General features: G+C 45.0%; 1 protein-coding gene across 10 annotated transcripts in view; it reads right to left on the bottom strand.

Annotated features, from left to right (window-relative positions):
* ZC3H18 (zinc finger CCCH-type containing 18) overlaps positions 1 to 19,246 on the bottom strand; it is a 47,082-nt gene that overhangs the window by 16,747 nt on the left and 11,089 nt on the right. For 6 of the 10 annotated variants that reach the window (XM_065028786.1, XM_065028779.1, XM_065028785.1 and 3 more), the window contains 7 exons: positions 17,973 to 18,057; positions 14,851 to 14,999; positions 14,493 to 14,585; positions 13,755 to 13,912; positions 12,112 to 12,144; positions 10,466 to 10,592; positions 8,934 to 9,232 (listed from right to left, as the gene is read on the bottom strand). In XM_065028786.1, coding sequence (XP_064884858.1) covers positions 8,934 to 9,232; positions 10,466 to 10,592; positions 12,112 to 12,144; positions 13,755 to 13,912; positions 14,493 to 14,585; positions 14,851 to 14,999; positions 17,973 to 18,057 — 944 coding nt within the window. The remainder of the gene's footprint in view (positions 1 to 8,933; positions 9,233 to 10,465; positions 10,593 to 12,111; positions 12,145 to 13,754; positions 13,913 to 14,492; positions 14,586 to 14,850; positions 15,000 to 17,972; positions 18,058 to 19,246) is intronic. The other 4 variants (XM_065028787.1, XM_065028781.1, XM_065028784.1 and 1 more) reach the window with 3 other exon arrangements.

Below are 19,246 nucleotides of genomic sequence, written 5' to 3' on the forward strand. Positions count from 1 at the left end.
ATAATTCTGTGGAGCGTGTTTCTTGCCACAACACTTTTTCAGCAGATGACAGGATAATTAAAGCTCTTCGTTAGCAGCCTGTTCTGCCCTTTGAAGGCTTCACTAGTCACTAAGAGTTCTCATCACCTCCTTGTTTGGCAGTATTAAAACACAGTCTCAACACAGCTGAAACTCCTACGGCCTCTCACCTCTCCCCTGACTTCAGAACTTGTAACTGGTGACTTTAAAATCCAGTGCAGCATCCCACTCTTCCCCTATCTTTGCTGACATAACCACAGCAATTTTACAATTTGTCCCACATCTATCTTGGTATATACAGAATTTTATGGGAGGAGAAATTCTTCTTTCACGTTCACCTCTCCCACAAACACCACCCCAGCCTCAGAAAAGGACGCTTACGTATTAGCACACAAAATTGCTGACAGCCTCATAAGAGAGGCCCAGGCAGGGCTATGGCTCAGCATTATTCACTAGCATCTTCATTTAGCACCATCGCCCTTCCAGTGCTGCTCTGACACACATTGTTTAGCACAGCACGTTATTTGCAGTGGGTTGGTCTAGTTTGCCATGTTACAGCCACAACTGTATCTGAGTATCTAATCATGGAGAAAGACCATGACTGAATAAGCAGTTGAGATAGACCGGATCTATTATTAATACTCTGGTAACACTAAATAGTCACAGCCAGGATGAAGCCCTCACTCCAGCAGATGTACTATAAACTCATTTTGAAGTCATCTTGACCTCTCGAGTATTTTCAAAGCAACCAAGCACAAAGCAGGATGAAAATGGGGGTTGGGAACAGCCTACCCACCAAGCAAGGATGCTCAATGCTCTGTGTCCCGCTCTGATGTCCCTTCCCAAGGAACCACAGTCTCCATCCTTTGGGAGATGTAGGGGGAATATTCTGCTGACACAGGTGGGCAGAGGCAGTTCCACCTGGATAAAACCTGCTGAGAAACTTTCCACTGCAGTGGCTGAAGTGACAGAAACACAAAAGCCAACACTAATAAATGACCTTGTCCCTCTCCAGACAGTAGTTTTTAGAAAGGAAAGTCTCCTAAGGAATTTATTCTCTTTCTATCACAAAAAGCAGCCTGCCCACATTCACATCCCGGGAGCCAGACCTCAGCTCCAAACCCACGGGGGAACAACTCATGCTGAACTCCACAGCTTGGAGCGAAGACGACTGCGAAAGCAAATCTCATTACTTGCACCTATTACCTGGTTTGATGCAATTCTCTCCCGATGAAGTCATTTTCTGGGGGAAAGGCTTTTTACCCGAGGAAAACCACAACAGAAAGCCTCATGTCTGGAGAGGCTTTAGCTTTTTGACTCAGCAGTAAATACATAACCATACTATAGCCAAGAAAGAAAGACGGTGCTCGAGTCAGGACATTTTCAAAGGCTTTCCTCAACAGTTACCTGCGTGCCCAACATGTAGCATCACCAAATAAACTTGTTCAACTTAATACAAGGGCCCGGTATCTGATGCCGCTTGGCTCGTCTCCTCCATCGGAATCCAGGAGTCAGAATTGAAAGTAAGCCGGAGGAACCTCCAAGATCCTCACTGACATTTCAATTACAGCCTCTATGAGTTTCACCAAAGAGACTATTTGAGGCTCGCAGTCCATGAAATGGTGTTTCAACCAAATTTACTCTTGCATACTGATACTGTGCGGTTAGGCCAACCTAACGTGCTTCAGCTGGCAAAACAACCCACATGCTACCGAAGCACACATGTGAATTCCCGTCTCCCTTTTTCACCGAATTCCAATTTTTGGGAAACATTTCAGATATTTGAAAATTCACACCCTGATCAGGTAAGCCTATGCCACAAGGTTTAGAAAAAATTAGAGGGAGTAAGAGACAAGATAGACTGACCAAAAGCACCTTAATTTCCTTCCAGAGCCACTGCATCATCAGGGCACGACCAAGCTCTGCAGAGCGTAGCTATTTCCGAAGCCCATTTTAACCTTAAAAATAACTAAAGGCTTTATTTTCCAGAACGAACACGTTAATGCATATTTGTCTGGAATCTAATTACAGCAATCAAGCAGAGAACTGAAGCTGAACGTGGCTTTGGCAATGAGAGGAGGAACAAAGCACAGGTCCAGCTGGCAGAGGCCAAGCACGGTGCAGCTCAGCCAGCTCCCCACCGCACGCACAACAGCTCCCGAGCAAACCCGCTTTGAACCACGGCGCTGAATTCCACAAGAATTTGGACGGGGAAAAGCGGAGTTTTCCTCCTTGTGTGTTATGCAAGTGACGCTGCAGCATTTCTAATCTTGGAGGGGAAAATAAGCTTCCTGGGGAAAGCGCTTCCTTCCTTCCTTCCCCCTCCCCGTGGGACGCGGCTCCCACAGGTAACGCAAACCTTGTCACCCACCGTCACCGGTGACGTCAGCCTGGCTCCGGGGCTGCTGTTTTGGCCGGCAGTTAGAGCTCAATTTTCTGAAAGAGGAAAGTCCACCAATGATTTAAAAGCCTTTTCGTCTCTTGCAGGAAAGCGAGCATTGCGTCAGCAGCACCGGCACGAATCTTCCTTCAGTGTCAGTGGAATTTTCCAAGGAAGAGGACACGAGGAATAACCAGAGCCATGTGTCAAGGTAGTTGTGAAGGGACATGTAATTGCTGCAAAATAAACTCCAGCAATGTGCATGCACACTGGATCATTTTTCCATCTATGGCACAGTGAAGTCACTTGTGTGGCTGGAGCGGGACAACAGCTCCCAAAAGCCACCTACGATGGGAAATGCTGAACCTTGGAGCCGCTGCTAATTGATCTTGGTGAAATATTAGCAAAGGATACGCTTTTCTCAGGATGTTTCGATCTAAAGCAGAGTTATCAGTTGCTTAAAAGAAAAAAAAAATTCTTCAAAGACTGACGGGGCGAGGCTTTTAAATTAAATAGTGGAGATACAATCTGAACCTACAGTATGAAATCATCACAGCAGGCAGATAAACATATCGGAGACGTGATCTACCCTAAGGGCTGAGCATTTGACGCCTTGAGAGCCTCCTCGAGATGAGAAGTACCCGTGTGCAGCGATTCTGCCCCAGTCTTCGCAACGTTTTAATAAAATCCAGTGTGGGAGATCTCGCCAGTAATTCCATCTCTGAAACGTCAAAGAAAAACACATTGAGATCCACATCTGAGTCACTCGGTGCCCTTCATCTTGATTTAGGGTTAGAAAATCTTTCTCCTTTTACTGTGGAAGGGGAGGCAGAACATCAAGAACCATGAAGACTAACGAGAACTCCAGTCATCAGAAATGCTTCGTAGAGAACTTTTCAAAGTTTTGCTGATTTAGTTCAGAGAGATTTTATTATTGTCAACTCCCCAAACGAACTGGGAGCATAAACAAAAGCGAAGCCGTCTAACCAGGTTCCATTGCTCCGGCTGGAAGCTGCAGCACAAAAAAAAATGGGGATGTAAACAAGTCATGAGAATGTTTATTGTCAAAGTGTTCCCATACGGGGCACTAGAGCCTGAAGAACTGCAGAGCAGCACAGGGAGAAGGGAAATCCTCCGAAATCCTCTTCCGAGCGTTGCTGCACCGTGTAGCGCTGAAGGCAGCACGGCAGAGCCGCTGTGTGTCCAAGGAACGCAGGTCCGGCTCAAGACACAGCCAATAAACCTCAGTTCAGCCTGGGAAACGCAACAACCTGGAGCCATTTGCTTCTGTTAACTCGCTGCACCCCAAGAAGCCACTCAGGAAAGGTGCAGACACCTGGAGAACTCATCTGTGCGTCGTGACGGAGGTAACTTTTCCCCCTCAGTGACTCCTCATGGATGTTAAAACTAATTCTGAGCGCTCCAGGGTCCCATCGATGGCCGACTTGAAACCCGGGAGAGCGCAGAGCTGTCTGTCCTGCCTGCTCATCCTCCTCTGCCAGGACAAACAGGAACACGTGAAGGATTTTCTATGAGAAACAGGCGACATTTCCACAGGGAAAACTGACAGAAGACAAAATCTACCAGGCTACCGCACCATCTTTATACAGCAGGATGAGATAATAGGATCAGAGAATCATTTTGGTTAGAAAGAACCCTCAAGATCATCGAGTCCAACCATAACCCACCCCTGGCACCACCCTGTATCCCTGAGAACCTCATCTCTGTGTCTGTTCAACCCTCCAGGGATGGTGACTCCACCACTGCTCTGGTCAGCCTGTTCCAAAGCCCAACAGCCCTTTGGGGAAAGAAATTTTCCTTAATATCTGTTCTTACTAAGCTGAGCAAAACACCCAGTTCCATTTGAGCAACAGCGGCTTTTGTACAGAGCCCCTACGTGCCAAAAATCGGCAGCGGATCCAGCTGGTGGCACGGGGAGACCACCAGGAGCTGTGGGGAAGGACGATGACGACCCAGGAACACTTAGAATTACAGATACTTCAAAAAAAAAAAAAAAAAAAGAGTTCAGTCGGTTTGTGATTGCACATGAATCACTCCATTTGCATTCCCTTACTTTTGCCACTCCTTTATCTAATCAACCTCATTCCAACACTTTCTAACTTGCAAGCCTTGGATAACCTGCATTCATCGATTTTATAGAGCATCCCATAACTGGGGGCTGCCACCACCCCAACAGAAGCTGAGGAAGGAACATTCTGCTTCTTTCGAGTTTTACAAAGGATTTATGATTTGCTACAGAACAGCTGCCCTTTCTGACATTGCTTTAAATTTTACCGTGGCCCTACTTGCAGGTGTTATTTTTATTTTTTTAATGGCTGCATAAGTGCACTCCATCAATAGGCTTTAGCGCAGCTGAGGAAAACTTCCTTCCAGAAAAACTGTTGTGTGTGCAATAATCACAGGACAGTTGCCCGGGACGTTGCTCCTTCCTGGCAGCTTCGCTGTCACCTCCTGTCCGGACTCTGGGACATTTCAGGACAACAGCTGCCTCCTCACCCCACAGATTCTGGGGTCTGTATCATGGACTCTGACCAAACTTGTCTGCGTGGAAATAGCTTTTAGGTGACACTTCAGGACAAGTCTGCTGCCCTCACCAGCGGGTCCAATTCCTTAATATCCCTCAGTGCTTTGGAAATACAACTGCTAACAGGTCCCATGATATGAACTGCGTTGCCTAACGTGCTCCTGAAACAATCAGATTCACTTGGATGATGGCAGGATAAAGACCTGTGCAACAATAGGAGGATTAAAGCAAATTACTGTGTGTGCAAGGCCTTCGCTTGCAGCTAAAGGCCAGCAGCCTGGGTAAGAACACCTTGTACTGCACTAAGTCTCTGCAAATATTTCATGCCATTTCTTTATCCCCGAAACACTTTGCACAACAGTGAGCTAGACTGGCAAGGTAGAGCTACAAAGCAGAAATCTTGTACTCAGCAAAAATCAGTCACAGCCTGGGGCATCAGAACTTGTTCTGGAGACAGGAGCACGAGGACAGCCAGCCAAGTTATCCCTCTGATCCACCAGCAGTGTCCCGGCTTGTTTAAGTGTGTGGTGTCTGACAAGGGAGGAGGAGGAGGGGGAAGAATGACTTAGTAAAGACTTAGCATTGCAATCTGAGATTATAAACCTCTTGGGGTGCTCATCTTAATCTTGGGGGGAAGGGGGAATAAAAAAAACAAAACCAAAAAAACACACAAGACAAAACAACAACAAAAAAACACAACAAAAAACCCCAAAGCACAAAGCAGCCATTGCATGCTCCTTCAGAAAAGGCCAATCCGACACCCAAACACTGCAGCCTCTTCTTTTAAAGGGTTCAAGGAACATTTGGCACCGAGTCTCTCAGGGTTTACAACCTTTGTTGGTTGTTAAGTTCTAATCCTCCTCATTTGTAGCAAGCAGCGATGCCAGGAAGTCCTCTGGCTTCTGTGTTACTAACCTTAACTACTCTACTGTTGTTTAGAGATCAGATTAAGCCTTCCTGCTTTCAATATAAGGGAAAGGGAATTTGTTTTCACATTCTTGGCTATTTGCTTTTTGAGTTTTCTTCCATCCCTTTTAACCCTGCATTCCATATATCACGGTTTATTCCTTCCTCCGGCCTCTAATCGATGGAGCTCACAAGCTGACGGACAGACCGGCATCTACCTGCAATGACAGACACCCTCAGCACTGCCGTTGGCAAAGCTCCTCGCTGGTTACACAACCTCTGGGGAGCAGTTTTCCCGTCTCCCCAGCTCGTTAGGAAGGGAAGAGCAGGCGCGCGTGGGCTCTGGCTGGAAGCGGCGCTGCCTTTGCTGCAGGAATGTTAACGGGCAGCTCGGCGCGTGACGACGCCTGGAAAGGCCGGACCTGCCAAAAAGCTGGGATGCAGTGATTAGGGAAAGCCCGGAGTCTATAAATAGAGCCGCAGGTGAGGGTTACGCCACCATTGGGCATCCTGCTGCCCGGGAAACACGAAGCAATCGCAAGCGTTTTACACATTAAACAAACTCGGGAGCTGTTTAATCCCGAGGTGCCAAACCTGACCCTCCACAAAGGTATTTGGAGAAAAGGTGAGATGGCTTGAACGGCCGCGTTGCCACGAGGAAGTTTGGAACCTGTCAAAAAAGGTGACGTGGGAGAAAACGGCATTGCCCAGAGCCAGGGCACACCGCAAAGGTGACAGTGGCTGCTGCGGAACGCTGCTGGAGGAGGGGTGTCTGCGCCAAGGGAAAAGAAGTTATCATGGAATCATTCTGGTTGGACGAGACCCCCAAGATCATCAAGTCCAACCATAAATGCTTTCACTGTGTTTAAAAAAGCTTTTTAAAAAAAACTTACTCCTGCAGTTTTATTTTCTCTGCAAACACCCACACACCTGTAAATGCTGTGGCAAGAGTGTTCATGTTGACATGGGTTTCAGCTGAAGTGCCACTGAGAGCACGTGGAGATCTGCCCTCTGCCGCACAGGGCTGTGGGCTTTGCTCCTAAAGTGCTCCCATTAATTCCACTCTATGAGCAGATACAGTGTGTAAGTGCTGACCTCAGATTTTTTTCCTTTAAGATTTTAAACTTTACACTCAGTACTAGCTCCCTATTCAACACAAAAATTAACCACAAAAATAACAAATGCTTCTTGCCACCCGGTTTTAAAGCCCCACAAGATACGAAGCCAAATCGAACCCTGCTCGCTGACCCTCCCCCCGGCCCTATGGTCACCAGCACTGCAGGACGGGACAAGGCTGAGGACATTTCCAATAGCAGATTCTCTATGATCCACTTTGAGAAAGAACAGCAAACTTAGAACAAAAAAAAGGACTCTCTTTAATTTAGCAAGACTCATCTTAAGCCTGATTTGGAGATCCAAGAGGCATCCCCAGCTCTCTTAAATGGTGCTTATACCAGAGGGGGGCACACAGGAGGGGACATGGAGACCTGCATCCACAGAGCATGTAATGTCACAGACACCAGAAACCCCGTCTCAGGACAGGACAGACATGGACCTGTTGGAGAGGGGCCTGAGGAGGCCACGAAAATGATCCGAGGGCTGGAACAGGCTAAGAAAGTTGGGGTGTTCAGCCTGAAGAAGCTCCAGGGAGATTTATTGCGGCTTTTCCAGACTTAAAAGGGGCCGATAAGAAAGATGGGGACAGAATTTTGAGGAGGATCTGTTGCAATAGGACAAGGGAAGATGGTTTTAAACTAAATACAAAGCCCCAGCACCAGTGTCAAGGGAAGGAGGAACCAGCAGAATCATCCTTGCGTGCAGTGATCCCGGTCACAGTGACAGTTAATGACTAACAACTCGAGCTGCCAATCAGCTGATGTCACTTTCATCATCATCATCACATGGTTCTGGACAGCAAGATCGCTTCAACACTAACCCAATGAGAGCACAAACCAACAGCAAATGTGGTAATTAAGGTGCAGAAATTATGGTTGTAAGTAAAGATTATAATTAAATGTAGCATACAATTAAAAGTATTCCTATAACCACTCTGGCACTGCTGCTGCAAAGCGCTCACAAGACACATTCAAACTGTTCTGAAACTGTGACTTCCCCTTGGAAAAAAAGGGTCATCACCAAAAATCAGCTTTCCATGTAGTAACACCAATAAAAAATTCTGGGTCAGAAGACTAATCCCTGCTCCCACCTGAAACCACACAATTCCACATGGCACCTCAATGCCCTTCAGCAAGAAATTTGATACTTTCCCCTAATTCTGAACCAAAAGATGTTGTCTTATGGGAAGTTCTAATGTCACAAGTTCTATACTCAGCTGTGATATTTATACAGCACTTTACAAAATACACTTAACACACTGGTAAGCCACGGTACTTAAATAACTGATAGAGAAACAAAATGGGAAACACTACTGAAATTCTGAGACTTTTAGTCTGTCTGGTTCAATTTTCTCCTTCACACAGGTCAGAACCAGGATTTTCAGAATAAAATGGGCAGTCAGAGTCAAGAAACCTGGCTCCACACTGCAGTTCCACCACAATGCCTAGCAGAACTCAGCAGAGAATCACTTCAAGGCACATAGTCCCTTTACCTTTTCAAGCCTCTTTTGGGAGTTTTACCTAATAAATCTCCAGATGCTTCTGCCCTCCACAAACTCCCAAACCAGCCCTGATTTATCTCAGAAGACATTTGTCAAGGCCTCACGGGCAGTCGTCACCATCCACAGGACTCTCTCAGCACTGGCGCTCAGCCAGCCTCCCAAAACGTACTTGAGCCTCAAGGGAACAGGGACAAGCTGCACATTTCCATCCCTACAGGCTGCAGGACAGCCGCTCCCCTTCTTCACAGTCAGGTTACGCACGCTCGGTTCTTAGCGATGATTTAGCTCCACTTAGTGGCCAGCAAGACTCATTTAAAGCGTTGCCATTTCCTTCAAACCACCGCTTTACTCAAGAGCTGTGGACGAAAGGGATCTCCTCCGCTCTGATCAGCATGAGCCTGGTTCGCGACCCACAACTAAACCAATACCAGCTAAAACGTCAAGTCGGATTTCCAGCAAACACTTACCTCGGTAGCAGCGGAGACCGGGGCTTTGGTTTTTCTTTCTCCTTCTCGCGTTCCCGGTCCCTGTCCCGGTCTCGGTCCCTGTCCCGGTCCCTGTGCTGCCTGTCTTTCTCGTCTCTCTTCACCCGTTCTCTCTCCCGTTCCCACTCTTCTTTCCGCCGCTGGCGTTCCTTGTCACGCTCCCGTTCCCTTTCTCGTTCTCGCTCCCGCTGGCGCCGCTCCCGTTCCCGCTCTCGCTCTCTCTCGCGTTCCCTTTCTCGTTGTCTGTTCTCTCTTTCCCTTTCCCGTTCTCGCTCTCTTTCCTTTAAAAAGAAAAGAGAAATCATTGTTGACGCTGCAGTAACATCTCCTAAGAAAGCAGGCAGCAAGGTTTCAGAGTCTTGGACCGTGAACAATTACATACACCCGCCCATGTTAGAGCAAAGTATTGCGATAAATAATAATCTGTAGGTTTCTGGCCATCACCATTTGCCGAGCAGACAGAAAATGGAGAGAGACAAAACACTGCATCATATTCATCATAGTTGTAATTTTCAAAGGCAACAGTCAAAGATTAATTTGGCTTATTATGCTTATTAAAGAAATGCATTGATGTTCACAAGTATTTACTCTCATTGCTAATCATGTTTATAACAAGCTAATTAGCTTTAAAAACAAGCACCATGAAAATAATTGACGGTGCATCACATGCAACGATAGTGAGGACGGGCTCCTGTTTATGCACTGTTTCTGTAGAACAGCAAGATCTTCCAGCCAAAGGAAAGTCACTTTTCAAAGGAAGTGAGAAATAGCCACTGAAAAGCTCCCCACTGAGCAAGATTTATTATTTTTGCCACCACTCTTGAGGCACCACAGTTCACTCGAGGGCAAAACGAAGCAGAAGAAAAAGTATTTTCCCTGGGCTCTGCACCTCCCAGCAGTGCAACACCAACCGAGCGCATCTGGGGTTTCAGCAACTGGATGCTCTTCTCCTCCTCTGACTCAATCCACTCACGTAACTCAACCAGCAGTGGACAGTCACCCTGGAGCCTCTGTCTGTACACACAGCATGCCTGTCCAAACCTAATCCCTTCCGTCTGTCCCCATAACTAACGGGCAAACTGTTTTCAGTTGGGTTGTTTCCTGGAAACTCCCTCCCTCTCCAATGTTTCCAAGAACGGATGCAGATCACAGAATTGTTTTGGTTGGAAAAGACCTTTAAGATCACTGAGTCCAATCTTGCACTGGACTGTAGTAAAGTTAATAAGCACCACACAACTGCCTGGTGCAGAGGAGAGGACAGTGCATATGGAGAGGAACCTCCTCCCCATCTCAGAGATGCTTTTGCCTTCATCAAGCTGAATCAGAACATCCTCCCATTCCTGTGCCTATGGTGTGTTCTGTACAGTAATTAAGTCATGATTTAGCTATTTGTAAGACGAAGCATCGTGAAAATACACGAAAAGCCCCATTTCAATCGCTGCACCGGAAACGCGCAAGAACAAGAAACACCTGGAAGAAAAGTCGAAAGGAAAAGCACGGAAGGGGGTTATTACCTTACTTACTCTGTAGTTACGGTACGGATCTGGGTCTGTGTACTGAACCCTGAAATTCTCATACTGCCCACCACGCCAGAACCGTTCTATTTCATAGTCATAATAGGGATCTGTATAGGGATCAAGCCTACAATGAAAAACAGGGAAGGTTAGAGAGGGAAATATCACTCTGTCACCATAGAGAAACACTACGTATTCTAGGTCAGGTCTTAGTCACTGTGCACTGACCGGAAAAATCATGTTCAGCAGAGTACGACTGTAAAAAGTGGTTTATTTTCTACACATCCCAAATGGACAGAAACAGTCTTTTTTTAAGTGAAGCTTATCAGAGAAAAGCACAAACCTTTCTTGATAAACACACAAAAAAAGAAACACTACAAACTAAATTCAGCCTTCAAATCAATGCGGTAAAAATACAGAAACACCAAATTGCTTTTTATAGCCACTTCAAATGTCGGCAAATGGAAAGAACATGTTTTGCCTCATTGATTTAGAGCTGCGTTTTCTGTCCATGCACACACAGCCGATCGGTGGAACGGATTGGGATCTCCGACTCCCCTGCCATCGGAGGGGGTGGGTGCAGGACGAGCTGTTGCTGAGCTTTCCACTGGGAGAAGCCAAGCTTCGGGCTCTGGCCAGCAACGCTCTGCCCTACATAGCCTGGAATGACTCCATGCAGGGCAGGTAACCGCATCTGCAACTGATATTCTCCTCGGAAAACAAGTGCTGGTCCCCCAGCACAGATATCGACTGGCAAACACAGAGCACACCCTGCCCAGTTGCAAAACTATAATTACTTTTGGGGATGAAAACAATCTAACCCCCCACCCCCATCCTTAAATCTGCAATGTTTCCACTATTTGATCATTTCTATTAATGTTATTTGATGTTTTTTTAACAATATCTAATCCTTGCCAGTCACCTGGAGTGAAAACATCAGATCCACTGTAAAGGTGGGGAGGTGGGTACAGGAAACAAGAAACTTCCAGGGCCACAGAGGAGTCGGTGGCAGAACTAAGATTATAAAGCAAGTGCTCTCAAATTCCAGATTATCCACAGTGAGACTCTGACTTGTACCTAAGAGGAATAAAGGGCCCACTTTTGCATTTTAGAAGTGCCAAATAATCTAAAACAGGCTAAGATGTGTTGCCCTGCGAGTCAAGCAGCTGTTATTTCTTTCAGTGTGTTTAAACAGCTTAAGATTTCTATTTTTGTCCAAAATGATAAGCCAAGGGAAAGAGTACCAGGGAATCTTGGATAATGATGCTTATTTCAACAAACTCCTGATGCCAACCAGCCAAAAGTCTGCATTCAGTGACATCAGGTGTTCAAAGAGACACACAAAAAATCTCAAGCTCCATCAAAAAAGGAAACTCTCTACTTTTTAACCCAGCCTCAAGTCCGGATCTCTCCATTCCCTTCCTATAACATTTGTGGACATTTTGTTCATTTAAACAAGCATCACCTGCTGTGCATTTAGATAATTCAGTGCTTAGATCCTTTGGTGAATAATTGGCATGACCCAAAAAATAACATCTGACTGGACAGTGGTCTGTGGCCTGGGAAGTTTTTAGAAGTGCAATGGAGAAAGGAAAGGAAATATTTTCTTACAGTTGCAACAGTACTGGAATCAAAGACCTGCTTACCCATAGTTAATGTTTTCTTTGATGTCCACCTCCCTATAGTTTTTCGAAAAAGAAAAAGGGATTCATGAACTATTTAGACATCCTCATATGTCACAAGACAGTCCTGAAAGCATTTATTAACATCCCAGCTGCACCACCAGTGCTCAGTTTGCTGCAATCTCTGCAACAAAGTGTTTGTGAGAGAAAAATCACCATTTTCTAGAGTTCACAGCAGCAGCAACTCCAGAATTTTTGCCTTTACACACAATGAAGATATTTTAATGCCAGAGTCTGGTTATGCATAAAGGCACTTGAATTTTCAGGAATTCCATTTGTTTGATTACTTCTGTGTAACAATGGCAGATGCAATACATTTATTCTTGACTACATGAAAAAAACAGAAAATCCTGTACCTAACACGACAATTCTTACAGCAGTCAGGCAGTAGCATAAAATAACAGAACGTTTATCCTAGTTTTCATATACAGTTCTAAAACAAAGATACTATACTGTCAACCCACAGAGCACTGATGAGAATATGTCCCAGGTGCGACTGAAAACCTCAGAGAAGACCAAAATATAGACTGATTTCTACACAGGAAAATATTAATATGAGGCAACTGTTCAGTTACAGTCTGCAGAACTGAGTCAATCGCTTCTTTTTAAGGCAGGGAAAGGAATTAAACTCCAGAGCAAAGCAAAGACTATGGAACAAATGCTTAACCTGCTCCTTTTCAGAGCTTCTTTTTGCAGTTCATTCACTCTAAGGCATACAGAACCAAACCTTGCAAACACGTTCTCTGTGAGTAGAAATAATCCATAACCTGTACAGGTAGGAAGAACAGAGGATGTGTAAGCAAGAGCAAAACAGAGATTTGCCTGTATTCCTGCAGAACACAAGCCTCTCTCTCTCAAATATCGTTTTTGCATTTGATTTCTTGGCTCAAGAACTACTAACAAGTGTACCAGAGCTGACTTATTTATCCTTGCACCTTCTTCTGCCGTGACAGGAGTACATCTGGGGTGTCCAACATCTTTTGTTTAACCTCCTTAAAAAAACAATGCCCGAAACACTTAAGTTCAGGGTGTTTGCTTTGGTCCAGGCCATGCCTTGACGACTAACAGGTTTGCTTTCTAAGCAGCATCTTACTAAATAGTTTATCTGGGACTGGTCAAGATGTTTGTTAAGACCAGTTGCTGTGGCAATGCCCTTGCAAATAAACACCCAGCTGGTCGATAGGGTACAAGTGCTGCCCTGGAGCTCTCAGACTTTGAGCATAATGCAGCTTTGCAGCCCCAGCTTTTGAATTTTAAAACTCTTGTGGGTTGGAATAAGAAAAACAAGAGGAAAAAAAAAGTCAGAAGAATGCGCTGATGTGAGGCAGGTAATGCACAACTAGCTAGTGTCCTGGAGGGACCAGTGTGCCAATGACATTGAAGGCAGAAAAGTTTAAAGATGACTGGAAAGGAAGGTGGAGTTTAACTGGAGTGACTGGAGGCAGCTCAAGTTTTTAACTGGTGTTCACACTGCTCAATGGAAGTTGTTTCCATTTTCTGAGGTGAGCATTCCTCCAATTTGGAGGAACATGTGAACCAAACTCTGCTGCACTGCACAACATTTCCCACCCACCTGTCCCATGTACAAAATCAAGACTGCATCTTACGCTGTATCTCTGACGTCTCGGGTGATGCGGTAATTCCAGTCGCGGAAAAACTCGTTTTCTTTGTCAAATTCACGCTCGTCTTCTCCGATAGTCACAGTGAACCTCTTCTCCTCAAAGTCAGGCTCCTGTTCTTTTCTCATAGTTGCTTTTTTTAATACCTGTCATAATATAAACATAAAAACATTATAAAGAGAGAACATTTCTGAGGCACAGAGAAATAGAGCATTAAAAATCCTTCACTTGGGAGAAACCTGCTCTTTCAACTACTTTTACACAAGTCTCATCAATGTGCAGGACACTGGACTTTTCTTGATGTAGAAAAGTGCAATTCATGATTCCATCAGCTCACAACAGTAGCAGAGAGGCAATAAAAGCTTCACACGTGCTGATCCCATTTTCTGAAATGATCTGACACGTGGATCGTCTGGATGCTGCAGAAACACATACTGAATTAAGGGATCAGCTTAAAAAGTTTTGCTTTGTGGAGTGCTCAAAATGGTCAGGGCCACAGACTCTCACTAGCTCACGTTAATATAAAATAACCAAACCTGGATGCCAGCTTGACTCTACAATAAACGTGATATTCAACAGGGCACAGATAATAGGCAAAAGGAAGGCTCCTTAAAAAGACCAAGACACTACAAACTCCAAAACCAGTTCTTCTAGCATCCTGCTCCAGATGGAACAGGCCAGAGGATTTTGGGGATGCTAAGCACACTTCCCGAGGGCGCCATTTACCTCTTTCGCATGGCGGAGTCCCCTCTCCCAGGCACTTTCTGTTGGAGGGTCTGGAGGAGGTGGAGGTAAAATTTCATCAACGACTGGCCCTCCCTGTTAGAAAGGTGAGGAGAGGAAGGAGATGGTCACTTGACATTAGTTTTAAGTAGCAAAGTCAGGATTTGTAAACAGTTACCCCAGAGAACCTGCAGATACTCTGGTGAGGTATCAGCAGTATACATCTCTGGCAGCTTCAAGGCCACCTTTTAAAAATCACATATCCAGTAGATGCTCAAATAAAATCTTCACTTCTCCTAGAGCAGGAGACTAAAGCTGTGTGCAGAAGCCATAAATTCACAGAACAAAAGTGCGTACATACCCAAGGGTTGGCTGGCATGAGTGGGTGAGGGCCGATGGGAGGAGCGCCATTTGGGGAGAAGGGCTCAGGCTTGGAGATCAGGGAGTAGTTTCCTTTGTCATTCACACCAGGGTGAATAAATCGACAGTTCATTCCCCAAGTACAGTGACCTGTGGAAATACAGTTCTGTTAGATCCCTGAATGCCTACAGCGAGCATGTGTTCAGCCTCACAACCATTTAAAACCCAAGAAGGAATAATGCCATTTGAGGTATATAACTTTTCTTCTCTCTAATTTTGTTGAGATTTACCTGTTTTTGTATATATAGAAAGACATTTGCCACTCCCCACCTTCCCAGGGAGGACAAATAGATCCAGTTGCAGATGGATGAAAGTATGAGAACTTTGTTATGCTGGGAGAAGGGAGGGATAAACACATACATACCATGAAGCAAATGCAGTAATAAGCCTATGAACTCATCAAGTTTCATTAATGACAAACATTTCAAGTTAGGAGCTTTACCTTTTCCAGAAGACAATAAATATAATCTGACAGCAAAGAAAGCATCACAGCACGTTCAAAACAACAGTTTTCTGGTGAGGCACGAAGTACATCAAAGCTTTTCTCTCTGACTCCACAGGCTTGCAAGCACAGAGCAGGAGGAGACATCACCATGGAAAGCAACAGACAAATCTGAAGCTGCTCATCAGCTTCAGGTACCACCTCAAAGAGATGGTAACATTCAGGCTCTCTAACAGGATATAAAGCTGATTCCTAACTTGAATTTAGCTTGCCATAGAAACAAAACCCTGTTTTCTCAGCTGGCTGGGTAACATGTCAGAAATTCACACTGCACCTGGGTCCCTGGAAATGCTTCTCCACCAGCCCCAAATTAACCACGAGCTGGTGTTTTCAAGAAGAGGTAACACTGGATGCTTCTGTACTGTCAAACATCAGGAGAGCACAAAACCCTTTGCACAGCAGTTCACTTTCTCAATGTAGCCTTTCTCAATGCCTGAACTCCTACTGGGGTGTCACACACCATTACTACCCTGACAAGTAAGAGGTCATGCTACGTAGGGCTGGACATCAGCAATTTCACTGGAAGGTGACATTGAAGTTGGATCTTGGGAACAATTTCTTCCCCCAAGGGCTGTCGGGCATTGGAACAGGCTGCCCAGGGCAGTGCTGGAGTCACCATCCCTGGAGGGTTGAACAGATGGAGATGAGGTTCTCAGGGACATGGGTTAGTGCCAGGGCTGGGTTATGGCTGGACTCTGTGATCTCGAGGGTCTCTTCAAACCAAAATGATTCTGTGACTCTAAGCCAGTCATTCATGCCTCTGGACACACACAGCCACGTGAGTGCTCCTCAGACACGGCAAGGACAAAAATCCATACAGCTTCAAGGTCCCTGATCTTCCTGGTGGCAATCAAGCTCTTCAGGGTGAGCAAGAGTGGATGTCAACGTTATCTGAACCCACACCAAATCTAAGGAAAATAACTGCAGCAGGAGATCCTGCAGCCTGAACTTTGACTCAGGCAAATATTTCCATGCCACACGAGGCACACGTCACACCGAGGATCCAGGAACAAACAGCTCTGCTTGCTGAGGGACTTCCCTGTGCCATCATCACCACCAGCACGTTCGTGTCTCAGCACAGGCAGAAAATTCGATACCGGAAGATATTCAGGAAGCCACGTACACGATATCTGATGGTCACGTCTCTGGAAACCCCCTAAGCAGTTCCCGACGTTGCGTACGCCACTGACGCAAGAACGAGAGACTCCACCCTGCTCTCCGCCCTTCTTCTCATTTCAGATTTTCAAAAACTGTTTCAAGGGTGATTGTAAATACAACCAAGTAAAGAGTAAACATTGAGATGAAGCTGAAGGAATTGGAAGAGAGCTCTAATCAGTTTAAATAAGAAAACCTTTATAAAATCTACTCTCCACACTAGATAAAATTGCAGGATAGTCTAAGATAGCTCTCGTGGTATTGCACAAACTTTGGGGAATGTCCTACTAAGAAGAATTTTAAAAAAGGAAATACAATTGGTTAGATTTAAAAGTTTCAAGTCTTAGGTCTCATGGTAAGAAATACTTTTTGTGATTTCCTGCCCCCATTCCTTCCAAGTGTGGCTGACAAGTCCAGTCCTACTTCAGAAACGTGGTATCTGACACAGTGAGGAGACATCTTCTGGCTTGAGGAAAAAGCTGTTATTTACACAAGGATTATTTTGTATGCCAGCTGACTGTCTCCTCCGCCCAGGGGAAGTCCTGGCCACCAGCACATCTCACCCGTCAGGTTCAATGTCATCCCTCGAGCAGGTTTCTGGGTTCCTTGTGAAAACAGCTCTACTTGAGTCGTCAACACCTGACATGACTGTGCTGGCAACGAAGGAACCTGCTCAACAGACGCGTTCACAGAGGCTGCAGCAGCTTGGCAGATGCCAACACGATGTCACAATAATATTTCTTATAGAGAAACAGTATTTCTAGCCCTATTTTCAATTTAAAAATTTCATTCAATGCCTTTTAATAACTGGGGAAGTGAGACAGATATAGGCTATATATATATATATTTATATATAAATGTAAAAATATAGTATAAATATATATTTTATATACACATAATATACAAATATATTTATATATAAAAATATAAATGAATATGTAAATATATAAAAAGTGCCTATCACCCTATCAATAAACATTCTTTGGAACCACTCTGATGGTGGAGGTAAGAATAGGAGAACTTGTTTCCAACAAGTTGTTTTAGCAACACATGAGCTTGATAAGAAATAACAAGTATTCACCATTTTTTGTTTTCCACAGAATAATCTCTAAGCAATAGCTGATTGTTACATCAGCCCAAGCAGTTTTATTCCATGCTGTTCTAAAAACACTAGCAAGTTTTCCTTAATTTGCTTCTACTGGGCTCACCCCACTAAGACTAAGCAAAGCAATTTTTGCTCATTGGCACTATGTAAATTCAGCATCTGGTCACCAAGGAAGAAAAGGTGACACTAAGGATGCCTGAGGAACAGTTTATCATCTAGACAGCAGCTTAACGGGTACAAAACCAAACAAGAAAAACGACAGCATCTTTGCTCTTCTCCCACCATTACAACGTGTCATTACCCTTCATGAAGAAGCGGCAGGTGGGACGTGGTCTCACTTTTCTGTCGTTGGGGTCTTTCACTTCTCCTTCCTCCAAGTCATCATCCTGGAACACACAGACAAGCCGACATGTCACGTGCTGCATTTTCTGCAGCGACTTGACATTTCACAATATGGTCAAATATCAGTCACTGAAAACACACCCTGGAGCAAAACACAAGAGAAAAATATAAAGTTACAATAAATACCCCTCAGCATCTTCGCGACTTGCCGCTACAAACAGGAAGATGCATCAACTTTGGCATTTCAAAGGCGGCTGCAAAACCCTCCAGGCGTTACGGACACCTCAGTGCCATCACAGACCAGGGCTTTGAGCTGCATCATTTTACCTGATAAATCCTCAAAGGCTCAAAATCAACAGTACAGTGGAGTAAGCTCTTACACGTCTGATGCACGAGGCTGGTTGTGCATTTTTAACTGACAGGAGCGCAAAGTAGAGGCAGCTTCACGCTCTTTTGAGGCAAACGAGCTGAATCCCGTTACCTTTCCTGCCCACGGGCGCTGGTGCGGGGTGACGCCACCGCCCCCAGAGCCTCCAAACTGTCCCCTGTCTCACGTCACCCCTGTTTAGCTCAGGCCAGCTCTTCCCGTTCCTTGATTTAAAATACATAGTGGCATTCCTGCATTAACACAATAACCCAACCCAGACATCACACAGCAAGTTCTGAAGGATGACTGCTATTGCAATAACGAATTATAAAATGCTTCCCCACAACGCTGAGTGACAACCTCGCACACAAGCTTTCTGGGGGAAAAAAAATCAGATATTTCTTCTAGTCCTTTCTGGCAACAATCTGGTACCTTCCCGTCCACTCCTCAGCTCCGCACTGGAGTTGTGTAGCAGCTCTAAGAAAACTCTACGTTATCCCCAGGAAAAAATTCTGGGAGATGGAGGTTGCTTTGCAGATTAAGAACCACAGGGAAGGAGTGCGAAATAAGAGTCGTGAAACGCCTCCAGAAGAAAGTTGTTGAAACTTTAAAGTACCAGCCTTTGCCTTTGTTCTCTGGGAAAAAACAAACAAACAAAACAAGAGAAACACACACACACAACAAAACCGACACAAAACAAAAGCCAAAACAACCCCAAACAACATAACCAAAAAATAAAGCAAAACCAAACTAAAATACCCAAAAAGTCTCCTCTGGCTTCATTAGGCTACACGTGAAAAGTCAAAAGGAGCTAAAAAGAGGTGGCAACACAGAAGGCAAAGGTGTACATGACCAGAGAGTTGTCA

This window comes from Columba livia, chromosome 13 (genome assembly GCF_036013475.1).
Source record: "Columba livia isolate bColLiv1 breed racing homer chromosome 13, bColLiv1.pat.W.v2, whole genome shotgun sequence".
Lineage (NCBI taxonomy): Eukaryota > Metazoa > Chordata > Aves > Columbiformes > Columbidae > Columba > Columba livia.